This window comes from Dendronephthya gigantea, unplaced genomic scaffold, assembly GCF_004324835.1.
Source record: "Dendronephthya gigantea isolate DGI-Jeju-01 unplaced genomic scaffold, DenGig_1.0 000567F, whole genome shotgun sequence".
In the NCBI taxonomy this organism is placed as follows: Eukaryota; Metazoa; Cnidaria; class Anthozoa; order Malacalcyonacea; family Nephtheidae; genus Dendronephthya; species Dendronephthya gigantea.
The window spans coordinates 14,315-30,591 of NW_021163577.1; the positions used below are offsets into that span (position 1 = coordinate 14,315).

At 34.2% G+C, this 16,277-nt stretch overlaps 3 protein-coding genes across 3 annotated transcripts; 1 reads left to right on the forward strand and 2 right to left on the reverse strand.

Moving 5' to 3' along the window:
• The first annotated feature begins 5,896 nt into the window (after positions 1-5,896).
• On the forward strand, positions 5,897-6,852 carry LOC114543844 (P2X purinoceptor 7-like). Its single transcript, XM_028562670.1, has 2 exons — positions 5,897-6,521; positions 6,761-6,852. The coding sequence occupies exons 1-2, from the start codon at positions 5,911-5,913 to the stop codon at positions 6,762-6,764; spliced, it is 615 nt and encodes a 204-aa protein (XP_028418471.1). The 5' UTR covers positions 5,897-5,910; the 3' UTR covers positions 6,765-6,852.
• Positions 6,574-8,681, reverse strand: LOC114543843. Its single transcript, XM_028562669.1, has 7 exons — positions 8,394-8,681; positions 8,091-8,277; positions 7,893-7,960; positions 7,625-7,796; positions 7,321-7,492; positions 7,084-7,235; positions 6,574-6,961 (listed from the first exon to the last, which is right to left on the reverse strand). The coding sequence occupies exons 1-7, from the start codon at positions 8,667-8,669 to the stop codon at positions 6,615-6,617; spliced, it is 1,374 nt and encodes a 457-aa protein (XP_028418470.1). The 5' UTR covers positions 8,670-8,681; the 3' UTR covers positions 6,574-6,614.
• Positions 8,682-10,673: 1,992 nt separating this feature from the next.
• Positions 10,674-12,065, reverse strand: LOC114543841. Its single transcript, XM_028562668.1, has one exon. It carries the CDS (start codon positions 12,063-12,065, stop codon positions 10,674-10,676), a length of 1,392 nt encoding a protein of 463 aa, XP_028418469.1.
• Between the last annotated feature and the right edge of the window lie 4,212 nt (positions 12,066-16,277).

The window sequence follows — 16,277 nt, forward strand, 5'->3', positions numbered from 1 at the left end:
TGATTAATATGCTAATTATGATCAAGATCATCATCATGATCATCATAGTTGCCATAGCAACCATCATTTATTATGATTAATATGCTAATTATGATCAAAATCATCATAATGAGCATCATAGTTGCCATTGCAAACATAATTTATTATGATTAATATGCTAATTATGATCAAAATCATCATAATGAGCAATAATGGTTGTTATTGCAACCATTATTTATTTTGATTAATATGCTATTTATGATCAAAATCATCATAATGAGCATCATGGTTGCCATAGCAACCATCATTTTTTATGAATAATATGCTAATTATCATCAAAATCATCATAATGAGCGTCATGGTTGCCATGGCAACCATCATTTATTATGATTAATATGCTAATTATGATCAAAATCATCATAATGATCATCATAGTTGCAATGGCAAACGTCATTTATTATGATTAATATGCTAAATATGATCAAAATCACCATAATGAGCGTCATGGTTGATAAGGCAACCATCATTTACTATGATTAATATGCTAATTATCATCAAAATCATCGTAATGAGCATCATAGTTGCCATAGCAACTATCATTTATTATGATTAATATGCTAATTATGATCAAAATCATCATAAAGAGCATCATGGTTGCCATTGCAACCATAATTTACTATGATTAATATGCTAATTATGATCAAAATCATCATAATGATCATCATAGTTGCCATGGCAACCATCATTTATTATGATTCATATGCTAATTATGATCAAAATCATCATAATGATCATCATGGTAGCTATGGCAAACATCATTTATTATGATTAATATGCTAATTATGATCAAGATCATCATCATGATCATCATAGTTGCCATTGCAACCATCATTTATTATGATTAATATGCTAATTATGATCAAAATTATCATAATGAGCATCATAGTTTCCATAGCAACTATCATTTATTATGATTAATACGCGAATTATGATCAAAATCATCATAATGAGCATCATGGTTGCCATTGCAAACATCATTTATTATGATTAATATGCTAATTATGATCAAAATCATCATAATGAGCGTCATGGTTGCAATAGCAACCATCATTTATTACGATTAATATGCTAATTATGATCAAAATCATCATAATGATCATCATGGTAGCTATGGCAAACATCATTTATTATGATTAATATGCTAATTATGATCGAGATCATCATCATGATCATGATAGTTGCAATGGCAACAATCAAATATTATGATGAATATGCTAATTATGGTCAAAACCATCATAATGATCATCATGGTTGCAATGGCAAACATCACTTATAATGATTAATATGCTAATTATGATCAAGATCATCATCATGATCATCATAGTTGCCATGGCAACCATCATTTATTATGATTAATATGCTAATTATGATCAAAATCATCATAATGAGCATCATGGTTGCCATTGCAAACATCATTTATTATGATTAATATGCTAATTATGATCAAGATCATCATCATGATCATCATAGTTCCCATGGCAAACATCATTTATTATGATTAATATGCAAAATATGATCAAAATCACCATAATGAGCGTCATGGTTGCCAGGGCAACCATCATTTATTATGATAATTATGCTAATTATCATCAAAATCATCATAATGAGCATAATAGTTGCCATAGCAACTATCATTTATTATGATTAATATGCTAATTACGATGAAAATCATCATAATGAGCATCATCGTTGCCATTGCAACCATAATTTATTATGATTAATATGCTAATTATGATCAAAATCATCATAATGAGCGTCATGGTTGCAATAGCAACCATCATTTATTACGATTAATATGCTAATTATGATCAAAATCATCATAATGATCATCATGGTAGCTATGGCAAACATCATTTATTATGATTAATATGCTAATTATGATCGAGATCATCATCATGATCATGATAGTTGCAATGGCAACAATCAAATATTATGATTAATATGCTAATTATGATCAAAATCATCATAATGAGCATCATGGTTGCCATTGCAAACATCATTTATTATGATTAATATGCTAATTATGATCAAGATCATCATCATGATCATCATAGTTCCCATGGAAAACATCATTTATTATGATTAATATGCAAAATATGATCAAAATCACCATAATGAGCGTCATGGTTGCCAGGGCAACCATCATTTATTATGATAATTATGCTAATTATCATCAAAATCATCATAATGAGCATAATAGTTGCCATAGCAACTATCATTTATTATGATTAATATGCTAATTATGATGAAAATCATCATAATGAGCATCATCGTTGCCATTGCAACCATAATTTATTATGATTAATATGCTAATTATGATCAAAATCATCATAATGATCATCATTTTTGCCATGGCAACCATCATTTATTATGACTCATATGCTAATTATGATCAAAATCATCATAATGACCATCATGGTAGCTATGGCAAACATCATTTATTATGATTAATATGCTAATCATGATCAAGATCATCATCATGATCATCATAGTTGCCATGGCAACCATCATTTATTATGATTAATATGCTAATTATGATCAAAATCATCATAATGAGCGTCATGGTTGCAATAGCAAATATTATTTATTATGATAAATATGCTAATTATGATCAAAATCATCATAATGAGCATCATGGTTGCCATTGCAAACATCATTTTTTATGATTAATATGCTAATTATGATCAAAATCATCATAATGAGCATCATGGTTGCCATTGCAAACATCATTTATTATGATTAATATGCTAATTATGATTAAAATCATCATCATGATCATCATAGTTGCCATGGCAACCATCAATTATTATGATTAATATGCTAATTATGGTCAAAATCATCATAATGATCATCATGGTTTCCATGGAAACCATCATTTATTATGATTAATATACTAATTATCATCAAAATCGTCATAATGAGCATCATAGTTGCCTTAGCAACTATCATTTATTATGATTAATATGCTAATTATCATCAAAATCATCATAATGAGCATCATGGTTGCCATTGCAACCATAATTTATTATGATTAATATGCGAATTATGATCAATATCATCATAATGATCATCATAGTTGCCATGGCAACCATCATTTATTATGATTCATTTGCTAATTATGATCAAAATCATCATAATGATCATCATGGTAGCTCTGGCAACCATCATTTATTATGATTAATATACTAATTATTATCAAAATCATCGTAATGATCATCATAGTTGCCATAGCAACCATCAATTATTATGTTTAATATGCTAATTATGGTCAAAATCATCATAATGATCAACATAGTTGCCATGGCAACCATCATTTACTATGATTAATATGCTAATTATGATCAAAATCATCATAATGAGCATCATGATTGCAATAGCAACCATTATTTATTATGATTAATATGATAATTATGACCAAATCATCATAATGATCATCATAGTTGCCATGGCAACTATAATTTATTACAATTAATATGCTAATCATGATCAAAATCATCATAATGAGCGTCATTGTTGCCATGACAACCATAATTTTTTATGATTAATACGCTAATTATGATTAAAATCATCATACTCATTAACATAGTTGTTATTGCAACTATCATTTATTACGATAAATAAGCTAATTATGATCAAAATCATCATAATGATCATATCAGTTGCCATGGCAACCATAATTTTATATGATTCATATGCTAATTATGATCAAAATCATCATAATGAGCATCATGTTTGCCATTGCAAACATCATTTATTATGATTAATATGCTAAATATGATCAAGATCATCATTTTGATTATAATAGTTGCTATAGCAACCATCAATTATTATGATTAATATGCTAATTATGGTCAAAATCATCATAATGATCATCATGGTTGCAATGGCAAACATTTATTATGATTAATATGCTACTTATGATGAAGATCATCATCATGATCATCATAGTTGCTATGGCAACCATCAATTATTGTGATTTATATGCTAATTATGGTCAAAATCATCATAATGATCATCATGGTTGCCCTAGCAACCATCATTTATTATGACTAATATGCTAATTATGATAATGATCATCATATATATCATCATAGTTGCCATGGCAACCATCATTTACTATTATTAATATTCTAATTATGACCAAAAACATCATAATGAGCATCATGGTTGCCATGGCAACCATAATTTATTATGAATAATATGGTAATTATGATCAAGATCATCATAATGATCATCATAGTTGCCATGGCAACCATCATTTACTTTGATTAATATTCTAATTATGATCAAAATCATCATAATGATCATCATAGTGGCCATGGCAACCATCATTTAGTATGATTAATATGCTATTGATGATCAAAATCATCATAATGAGCGTCATAGTTGCCATGGCAACCATCATTTATTACGAATAATATTCTAATTATGATCAAAATCATCATAATGAGCATCATTGTTGCCATGGCAACCATCATTTACTATGAGTAATATGCTAATTATGATCAAAATCATCATAAAGATCATCATAATTGCCATGGCAACTATAATTTATTATGATTAATATGCTAATTATGATCAAAATCATAATAATGAGCATCATTGTTGCCATTGCAGCCATCATTTATTACGATTAATATGCTAATTATGATCAAAATCATCATAACGAGCATCATTGTTGCCATGGCAACCATCATTTAATATGATTAATATGCTAGTTATGATCAAAATCATGATAATGATCATCATGGTTGCCATATTAACAATAATTTAAGATGATTCATATGCTAATTATGATCAAAATCAGCATAATGAGCATCATGGTTGCCATTGCAAACATCATTTATTATGATTAATATACTAATTATGATCAAGATCATCATCATGATCAACATAGTTGCCATATCAACCATAATTTATTATGATTAATATACTAATTATGGTCAAAATCATCATAATGATCATCATGGTTGTTATAGCAACCGACATATATTATAGCCAATATGCTAATTATGATCAAAATCATGATAATGATCATCATGGTTGCCATAGCAACCATCATTTATTATGAATAATATGCTAAATATGATCAAAATCGTGATAATGATGCCATAGCAACCATCATTTAATATGAATAATATGCTAATTATGATCAAGATCAACATAATGATCATCATAGTTGCTATGGAAACCATCATTTATTATGATTAATATGCTAATTATGATCAAGATTATTATAATGATCATCATAGTTGCCATAACAACCATCATTTATTATGATTAATATGCTAATTATGATCAAAATCATAATAATGAGCGTCATGGTTGCCATTGCAACCATCATTTATTATGATTCATATGCAAATTATGATCAAAATTGGACGCTAGTTTTCTACGTACGATTTTTCACCGCGTTTAAATACAGGCACGACATTTGTTAACTTCCACTCGTCAGGAAGGACACTACAACGTAGGGATTTGTTGAAGAGTGCGCATAGTGAAGCAGTGATTTGGAATGAGGTTTCCTTTAACATCCATGCTGGGATTCCGTCCGGACCTTGAGCTTTATTGTTATTCAACTTAGTTAAAGGACATTGGCAACGAAAATTTTTATTGGCTATTTTAAAACGTTTGGGGTATCTAACAATAAAAAAAACAATAATTCTTTATCAAACTCTTTTATCGACCAGTTATTTGCATTCAAATTTGATACTTTGCCCGCCATCTTGGATAAAATTTTGAAAAATTATCTTCGGGTTATATTGCCGGAAGTGACGTCATTGGCTGGGTTGAATCAAAACAACAGTGTATTTTTGTTTAAAAATTTGACTCGCTCGCTAGCTTCGAAAAGGTTTGTAGCTTTTTATTGTTATGATGGAAGATATACACAAAAATCAAGTAGAAGAAGTGTTGCCGTACCAGTATGAACCAGAAGTTGGGGCAGAAACAGGCCATTTAAGCGCTGAAAGCGGTTCCGAACAAGACAGTGAGTTGTCTTCGTCTGACGAAGAAGTCGATCACGAGTTTGAAAGGGTAAATGCTTGGCGCCTTCAAACTCTTAGTTGGTGTAAATGCGGACATTGCACTATATCGAACAAGACTATTGAGTGTTTTTGTTGCCACGAGAAAGCATTGGAATACGACGAATACGACGTTCTCCTTAACCAAACAGAAACACAAGACAAGCAGTGTGTTACAACACATCGAGAATTCAATGAAAACATGCTTTCAGAAGGAGTGCTAAAAGTCGATGTGTGCCGTTACCTTGAGGAAAACTGGCCTCTTGATGATGAGGATCTAGAAAGAGTACACAAACTCTATCGACTAGTAGCGTATCAGAGGTGTTCTCGGTGGATTTTCCAGATCTTGGGGAAGAAAAAGCGAAGACCCTTCCCAGCTTGTGTATATGCAAAGATACGAGAACGCTTCGAGTCGCCTGACGGTTTATACACTCACTTTAAATACGCAAGAAAATCAAAACGGTAATATTTTACTTTATGGTTCTAATTCTTGAAGTATGTACAATTGAGAGCATATATATATATATATATATATTTGTGCGTGAAAGGAATACCTCATTCACGATTGATACATTTGGCCTCTTGGCACTTGCATTCCTTATCACAGATTGTTCCCACTGCCCTGCAGTCACATTTTCGTGTTGCGCATTTACCTTTACATGCACAAGGATTGACACCAGCTTTTCTTTTTACACTTGTAGGTAAAGCTGGCTTACTGAATCGTGACTTCTTGTTAGCTACGACTTGTTCTTTTGAGGGTCTCTCCTTTCCTGCCAAGTACTGTTGAACAAGTGATTGTGGCTCTGGAGGTAGTACATTGCTTGCATGTTCTTTGGCCTTCTTCAATGTAGGGTACTGCTTTCGGAGTTTTATAACTTGACTTAATATCAAATGTACATACTCTATAAAATTAGATTTAAATTTGTGAACTTATCAACCTGGTATATAATAAATATCTGATTTTTTTCCCTGCTTAAAAGTGTGCTGTATATATGGCCTTTTAACAGGAAGATGAAATTCATACCATAGGTCGGTTTTTCTTTTAAAGGTTTTGCCACAGCTTTCTCTCCTTTAAAAGCCTTTGGATAAGATATGGCCCATCTCAGCTTTCCATCAGCAGTTGTTGCCTGCTTTCTGTTGCTGTTTTCATTGTAGTGCAAGTTTGAACAGTACAATCTGGTTTGAAATACACATAAGATAATAAAGCCTTTTGCATGTCACAATTTTCAAACAGTGTGTTGGCCAAACTTAAAAATTTTACCTTGCACTCAATGAATGATAGGAATGATAAGTGTTCTTTGAGGCCAGTAAGTTGTCTAAAGCATGTTTGGCCTCCAAACCAGATGTCTGATGATATTTCGATAACTTGCGGATTGCAGAAATGAGCCGTGGCCTTGTTAACATCTCTTCCAATTTTTTGTGAGCAGCTGATCCTGTAATCATGTATACACACATTACAATATATATATATATATATATATATATATATATATATATATATATATATATATATATATATATATATATATATATTCATCCATAGTGTTGCTCTATTTTTATATAACCTTTTTTAATCCAGTCTCTTTCAATTGTGCCATGGAGACATTTTACAAACACTTTATGGCCAGCATGTTCATGAACATTGATTATATGGTTTAGAATACTGCGCCATTTTTCCTCTCTTTCATCCTCAGTCTCACTGGAGTCACCAACCCAATAAATATGATTAATGATTGACTGTCAAGTAAATGAAAAAATATTAATAACTAAGATAACCAATGACAATTGTTTTTTGCTATGTAAACTGATACAGAATTATATTTATATAGATACCCCAATCCATGGCTGAATTTTCCTGAATTTCTTTTTCTTGGCGACTTTTGTTAGCTTCTTTTTTTCTCCTTGAAAATTAGAAATTCCTGATTTTAATTTCATGTTTATTATATTGGTATTGCAGGTCACCAAAAAGGGTATAATTGGCATATAAAGCGAATTATTTTCAGATTTATTTGTTATAATGTTTTACTGTACCCTTTGCTACATGCCATACATCATAGGCATGCTCCACCTGTGGCTTCTCATTTGCCATGTATGCGGACACTTGGATATGCCTATCTGTAACTAACTTGTCAACTTTAGTGCCATTGTCCTCCAAGTATTTCAACTGTCTCTTAAGGGATTCCAGTTCCATAGCGTTGGAATTCTTCACTTCAGTGGACTTAAAAAACAAGAATATGTAAAGAACTTAGATATCCAAAGAGCACATTTCTTCATCCAATTTTATTTTACTGGGAATTTTATATTAAATTTCCCATATTTAGGTTTCAAACTTACTTTGATTACTTGGGTATCTAATATGATATTCCGTCCCATGTCCAGCGTACTGCCTGATCCAAAAAGCCCACTGTGACCAGGACTATCAACGCGCATATCCGATGCAATGACAATTCGTTCATCTCCTATATCCCGTAACCTAGCGGATTGTTCCCCTTTCCACACTTCATAAACTGAGGGAATGACATAATTCTTTAAGATATTCGACAGCTCCCGTTGCTTCAGGTTAGGAATGTTCAGCGAACGAAATAGACGAAGAACTTTTGAGGATTCCATTCCGGTTGCGAGAATGCCAGATGCTAGCAGCAGATGAAATACTGGCATTTTGGATAACGAGGGACCAGTCGTCCACTGAAAATTATGCTCAGGCTGGACCGTACATGTGACACCAATGCAACACGAGGAACCAATTTGACTTGCAATGGTCACAACACATTTTGCACCACACTGACCGCATTGACCAAAGACATCTAGAATTGCTTCTTCGAAGACAATAAATTTGATCTGGTCTTGTGGGGACTTGCCATGCTCTAGAACTCTTCGTTCGTCAGAATCGGTATCTTCTCCGCTGCTGTCGTCACTGAGAGTGGACGACGATTCCTCTGGAATGTCAAAGTCACTATGTAAGCCAACTGTTATGGGCTCTGGCTTGAACTGCTGCTCCGCATGCTCTCAACGTCAACGTCTGTAATCGTAGATTGCACGAAATCTGGTGTTTCTGTTTCAACATCACGTGAAGGCATGTTATCACTGTCGCTCACAACCGTTTGCGCTTCCAAAGAGGTCAAAAACGAAGTGGATGTCGTTTGTGTTCTGATCGACCTGGTCCCTTGTTTTTTCCTTGTTTGTGTTGACCTTTCTCTTGTGTTTAAAATCTTCATCTGTTTCTCCACTCGGTCTTCCTCTGTGCTTTGAATGTTGGGTATTTCGTCTAACGTCTCCAAATTAGAGAAACTTTGTGGCCCTTCGGCTTCGGATTCATTTTCACTTGAAGATGAATCGTTTTGTGAGATTTACTTGCTTCTAGAAGGTCTTCGAGTTTCTATAAATGATTACAAATGTTTGTATTATTGGCGTAAAATTCAGTAATGCCTACCATGCTATATGTGTGAATAACTCTATTTTACCGCATATGTAAGCCTCTACGGCTCTCAACTATAATCTCTACACTTCCTAACGAAACGTTCTCGTCATATTTCTATATTACCTTTTTACGCTGTCTTTTTTCTGTAAAAATCCTTGTTTTACTTGAACCTGTTTCAGGCAAAGGTTTATTCAAGGTTGGCACAGCATCGCTTTTCAACTGAACGCGAAACGACTCCTGACACTCTATTTGCTTCAAAAATTGTGGCGAATGTCCAGGTTGGTAGGCGTCTTCAGCGAAATGAAGAGAACAAATTCTACTGTTCGCCAATGGCTCGAAACCTTTCCTCTTGCAAAAATCTATCCAAATTTTTCTTCTCTTCTGCTGAGCTGCCGATTTTCCACTTGGAAACCGAAAGAAATTGATAGCACTCGTTTTTTTTTGAAGTCGCTATTACAACCGTAAACCGGGCAATACATGTTTTCACCTTCGCATTTCGGACTGAATGCGAAAATGAGAAAGGATACGCTCTTTTTACAAGCGCTTCACAGCTATTTCGGCAGCAGCACCTGCATCCGGATAAACCATGAATGCAAACACATGTCAACATAATACCAACATATGATCTAATGTGCTGTCATTTTGTCATGCCGACTTGTATATTATTTCACAAGCTTTGCTTCCCGGCTTCCGATTAAAACAATTCACAATTGCGGCACAGCGGCGAAAGTGTTGCACATGAAGACTTTCCAAATTTGATTTGTTTGCGTTAAAATATTTTCGAAGATTACTTCGTCGGCATCGGAAGCGTTAGCGCGTTTAAAAGGCCACAGAGTCGAAAGTGTTGCACATAAACACTTGCTAAATTAGATATATTATTGCAGTCGGCATCTGAAGCGTAAGCGCATTTAACTATACACGTCTAATATACGCGCTTATTATAACGTATATACTAAGATTTGGAGCAAACTATTGCAGAGAACATCGCTACCTAATTGTTACACATTTTCCGTTATTTGCGCTTCCCTATACTGCTTTTACCTTTTGTTATCATTACGGAATGTTGTATTCAACTGATATCTATTTGGCCGAACCCAGCCAATGACGTCAGTAATGTATTCTGACATAAATTAGCATGAACATCTTTTTTCAAAATGGCGGACAATAATTCAACTTTATTTCAAATTTTAGCGAAATCAAAACCTGATGGTAAGGCGAAAATGGGGAATTAAGTATTCCATAGGTACATATAATAGAAATGGGCAATAAAAATTTTCGTTGCCAATGTCCTTTAACACCGTTGACACCTCGTCGTTAGTCAGAGTAATGTCTTCGAGAATATTGTCCGGTTCCGGATGCTGTTCTGGATTGAAGTCGTTGGCGGTGTCGCTAGTGAAGATCGATGCGAAGTATTCGTTAAAAGTGTTTGCAATCTCAGCGTTATTATCGAAATACATTCTTTGATTTTCGCTAGTTTTGACCGAGACTTTTAATGGAATATTGGAAACTTTCGACTTAATCTTGAAAAACGACCAGAAACGTTTTGGATTGTACTCTCGAGAAGAACATATGGAGTTGATATAGTCCAAGCGACCATCACGCAACATTCTTTTGATTGTCGTGCGGACCTCTCGAAACCTTTTTTTGAGGTGATCACTTGGATGGCAGGATCTTTTAATCCTTATTCTAATGGAGTTTTTCTTTTTGATGTAATGAAGTATCGTGCTGTTCATCCAAGGGAGATGGTTTCGATCTCGGAGTGTTTTTGTTGGCACAAATTTCGATACCGCTTCCAAAAACGCATTTTTCCACGATATCCAATCCTGGTTGATTTCGCCATTCTCTGATATGTGTTGACTGAGATCGAGGGTTTGAAGATGCCTTCGAAGACCATCGAAGTCACTGCGTCGGTAATCAAACACCGTTCGTTTTAACTTAGGGAAAGGATTGTATGAGAGGAAGAGATCGAAAATGATAGCATTGTGGTCGGTGGAAGTGTCTGAATCACTTGGTTTCAAGACTTCGATTATCTTCACACGGTCGGGATCAGTGGTAATAACAAGATCGAGAATGTTTTCGCCTATGGTAGGAGATCTATTCATTTGTTCCAAGAAAAAGTCGTTTAATAATTTCGTAAATGGATTCTCATTAACGTCAGTGTAATTATCTCGCGAGTTCCAGCCTGCGCGCGCGAAATTGAAATCACCTGCAATTACAATTTTTGAATGACGTGTGCAAACATCATGAAGAAAAGTTTCAAATTTATCGATCCAAGTTTGGTCAGCATCTGGTGGACGGTAACATGAGCAAATAAGCATTTTTATGTCTTTCGCAGTTGTTACTTCAGCCATAGCAATTTCGAGGTCATGATTGTGTTTGATTTCACGCACAGAGTTAAACATTGCGGTCTTGATTCCCAGCAAAACTCTACCACCTCGCGTTTTACGATCTTTTCTGATAATAGAATAACCCGAGTGTAGAATTTCAGAGTTGTAGATATGTCCTGAGAGCCAAGTTTCATTAACACAGACAATACCAAAACCTTCGGAGTAAACAAGGTTTTGAAAACGATTTAAATTACTTTCCATTGTATTGTTGTCAGTTTTAACGGAGCTTGTCAAACTTCTTGCATTTAAAACCAGACCTTTTACACTGCTGATTGCGTCGTCTTTAGGTCCCGTGACCAATCATAATATTCATAATAAATGATGGTTGCCATGGCAACCATGACTCTCATTATGATGATTTTGATCATAAATAGCATATTAATCAAAATAAATGTTGGTTGCTATGGCAACCATGATGATCATTATGATGATTTTGATCTTAATTAGCATATTAATCATAATAAATGATAGATGCCATGGAATTATTATGCTCATTATGATGATTTTGATCATGATTAGCATATTAATCATAATAAATGATGGTTGCCATATCAACTGTGATGATCAATATGATGATTTTGATCTTATGTAGCATATTGATCATAGTAAGTGATGGTTGTTATGGCAACTATGATAAGCATTATGATGATTTTGATCATAAATAGCATATTAATCATTATAAATGTTGGTTGCTTTGGCAACCATGATGATCATTATGATAATTTTGATCATAATTAGCATATTAATCATAATAAATGATGGTTGCAATGGCAATTATGTTGCTCATTATGATGATTTTGATCATGATCATAATAATATAAATGATGGTTGCCATGGCAACTTTGATGATCAATATGATGATTTTGATCATAATTAGCTTATTGATTATAGTAAATGATGGTTGCTATGGCAACTATGATGATCATTATGATGATCTTGATCATAATTAGCATATTAATCATAATAAATTATGGTTTTCATAGCAACTATGATGATAATTATGATGATCTTGATCATAATTACCATATTAATCATAATAAATGATAGTTGCCATGGCAACCATGATGATCATTATCATGATTTTTATCATAATTAGCATATTAATCATATTAAATGATGGTTGCCATGGCAACCATGATGCTCATTATGATGATTTTGATCATAATTAGGATATTAATCGTAATAAATGATGGTTTCCAGAGCAACTCTGATGATCATGATGATCTTGATCATAACTAGTATATTAATCATAATAAATGATAGTTGCTATGGCAACCATGATGATCATTATCATGATTTTTATCATAATTAGCATATTAATCATAGTAAATGATGGTTGCCATGGCAACCATGATGCTCATTATGATGATTTTTAACATAATTAGCATATTAATCGTAATAAATGATGGTTTCCATAGCAACTATGACGATCATGATGATCTTGATCATAATTAGCATATTATTCATAATAAATTATGGTTGCTATGGCAACTACGGTGATCATTATGATGATTTTGATCATAATTAGCATATTACTCATAATAAATGATGGTTGCCATGGCAACAATGATTTTTTTTTAATAATAATTTAATAATAATTTATTTATCTATCTTAAGTATAAAATTACAATGGATTTACAATTACTAAATATGATTAAAATGTATGTATATATACAAATATAATAAATTTACGATTTTAAAATTATGTCTATAATAGTGCATTAGTCCTTGGAATAAACGAAAGTTTATGCCTATTGGTATGAGAGAAGAACTAAGGTAGAGTTCTTGGAGTTCTTAGATTATATGTTGTCGTCACAATATCTGGTATGTATTTCCTGCAAGGAAGCAGGCAATGATGCTCATTATGATGATTTTGAAAATAATTAGTATATTAGCCATAATAAATGATGGTTGCTATGGCAACCATGATGATCATTATGATGATCTTGATCATAATTAGCATATTAATCATAAAAAATGATGGTTGCTATGGCAACCATGATGATCATTATCATCATTTTGATCATAACTAGCATATTAATCATATTAAATGATGGTTGCCATAGCAACTATGATGATCATTATGATGATCTTGATCATAATTAGCATATTAATCATAATAAATGATGGTTGCCATGGCAACTATGATGCTCATTATGATGATTTTGATCATAAAAACAGAAAATGACGTCATCAAACCGGAAGTGACGTCATCAAACACGAAGTTGATCTCCAACGACGTAAAATCGCGCGCTGAACAAAACTAGCTTGGTTCCAGCTCCATGGGACCTATAGTTTACGAAATATGGCCTTTTAGAAAACTGGAAATGACGTCATAAAAACAGAAAAAACGTCATCAAACCGGAAGTGACGTCATCAAACCGGAAGTTGATCTCAAACAACGTAAAATCGCGCGCTGAACAAAACTAGCTTGGTCCCAGCTCCATAGGACCTATAGTTTACGAGATATGGCCTTTTAGAAAACCGAAAATGACGTCATAAAAACAGAAATGACGTCATCAAACTGGAAGTGACGTCATCAAACCGGAAGTTGATCTCAAACGACGCAAAATCGCGCGCTGAACAAAACTAGCTTGGTCCCAGCTCCATAGGACCTATAGTTTACGAGATATGGCCTTTTAGAAAACCGGAAATGACGTCATAAAAACAGAAAATGACGTAATCAAACCAGCGTGACGTCATCAAACCGTAAGTTGATCTCAAACGACGTGAAATCGCACGCTGAATAAAACTAGCTTCGTCCCAGCTCCATAGGACCTATAGTTTACGAGATATGGCCTTTTAGAAAACCGGAAATGACGTCATAAAAACAGAAAATGACGTCATCAAACTGGAAGTGACGTCATCAAACCGGAAGTTGACCTCAAACGACGTAAAATCGCGCGCTGAACAAAACTAGCTTGGTCCCAGCTCCATAGGACCTATAGTTTACGAGATATGGCCTTTAAAAAACTAGAAATGACGTCATAAAAACAGAAAATGACGTCATCAAACCGAAGTGACGTCATCAAACCGGAAGTTGATCTCAAACGATATAAAATCGGGCGCGGAACAAAACTAGCTTGGTCCAAGCTCCATAGGACCTATAGTTTACGAGATATGGCCTTTTAGAAAACCGAAAATGACGTCATAAAAACAGAAAATGACGTCATCAAACTTGAAGTGACGTCATCAAACCGGAAGTTGATCTCAAACGACGTAAAATCGCGCGATGAAAAAAACTAGCTTGGTCCCAGCTCCATAGGACCTATAGTTTACGAGATATGGCCTTTTAGAAAACCGGAAATGACGTCATAAAAACAGAAAATGACGTCATCAAACCGCAAGTGACGTCATCAAACCGGAAGTTGATCTCAAACGACGTGAAATCGCGCGTTGTACAAAACTAGCTTGGTCCCAGCTCCATAGGACCTATAGTTTACCAGATATGGCCTTTTAGAAAACCGAATATGACGTCATAAAAATAAAAATGACGTCATCAAACCGGAAGTTACGTCATCAAATCGGAAGTTGATCTCAAACGACGTAAAATCGCGCGCTGAACAAAACTAGCTTGGTCCAGCACCATAGGACCTTATTACCGAGATATGACCTTTTAGAAAACCGGAAATGACGTCATAAAAACAGAAAATGACGTAATCAAACGGGGCGTGACGTCATCAAACCGTAAGTTGATCTCAAACGACGTGAAATCGCACGCTGAATAAAAAGCTAGCTTCGTCCCAGCTCCATAGGACCTATAGTTTACGAGATATGGCCTTTTAGAAAAACCGGAAATGACGTCATAAAACAGAAATGACGTAAAACCAACGGGTGACGTCATCAAACCGGAAGTTGATCTCAAACGACGTGAAATCGCACGTTGAACAACTAGATTCGTCCCAGCTCCATAGGACCTATACTTACGAGATTGGCCTTTTAGAAAACCGGAAATGACGTCATAAAAACAGAAATTACATCATCAACGGGAAGTGACGTCATCAAACGGAAGTTGATCTCAAACGACGTAAATCGTGCGTTGAACAAAACTGGCTTGGTCCCAGCTCATAGACCTATGTTACGAGATATGGCCTTTTAGAAAAACCGGAAATGACGTCATAAAAACAGAATAAACGTCTCAACCGGAAGTGACGTCATCAAACCGGAAGTTGATCTCAACGACGTGAAATCGCGCGCTGAAACAACTAGCTTGGTCCCAGCTCCATAGGACCTATAGTTTACGAGATATGGCCTTTTAGAAAACCAGAACTGACGTCATAAAAACAGAAAATCACGTCATCAAACTGGATGTGACGTCATCAAACCGGAAGTTGATCTCAAACGACGTAAATCGGGCGCGAAAAACTAGCGTGGGTCCCAGCTCCATAGGGCCTGTAGTTTTACGAGATATGG

What these genes read in the sequence shown, in the direction of transcription:
- LOC114543844 (XM_028562670.1), top strand. Translation starts at nt 5,911, where the DNA reads ATGATGGAAGATATACACAAAAATCAAGTAGAAGAAGTGTTGCCGTAC.
- LOC114543843 (XM_028562669.1), bottom strand. Translation starts at nt 8,669, where the DNA reads ATGGAATCCTCAAAAGTTCTTCGTCTATTTCGTTCGCTGAACATTCCT. An exon ending in TATCATTCATTGAGTGCAAG is followed by an intron (nt 7,236 to 7,320) that starts GTAAAATTTTTA and finishes ATTTCAAACCAG; the next exon opens with ATTGTACTGTTCAAACTTGC. An exon ending in AAAAGAAAAACCGACCTATG is followed by an intron (nt 6,962 to 7,083) that starts GTATGAATTTCA and finishes CTAATTTTATAG; the next exon opens with AGTATGTACATTTGATATTA.
- LOC114543841 (XM_028562668.1), bottom strand. Translation starts at nt 12,065, where the DNA reads ATGGAAAGTAATTTAAATCGTTTTCAAAACCTTGTTTACTCCGAAGGT.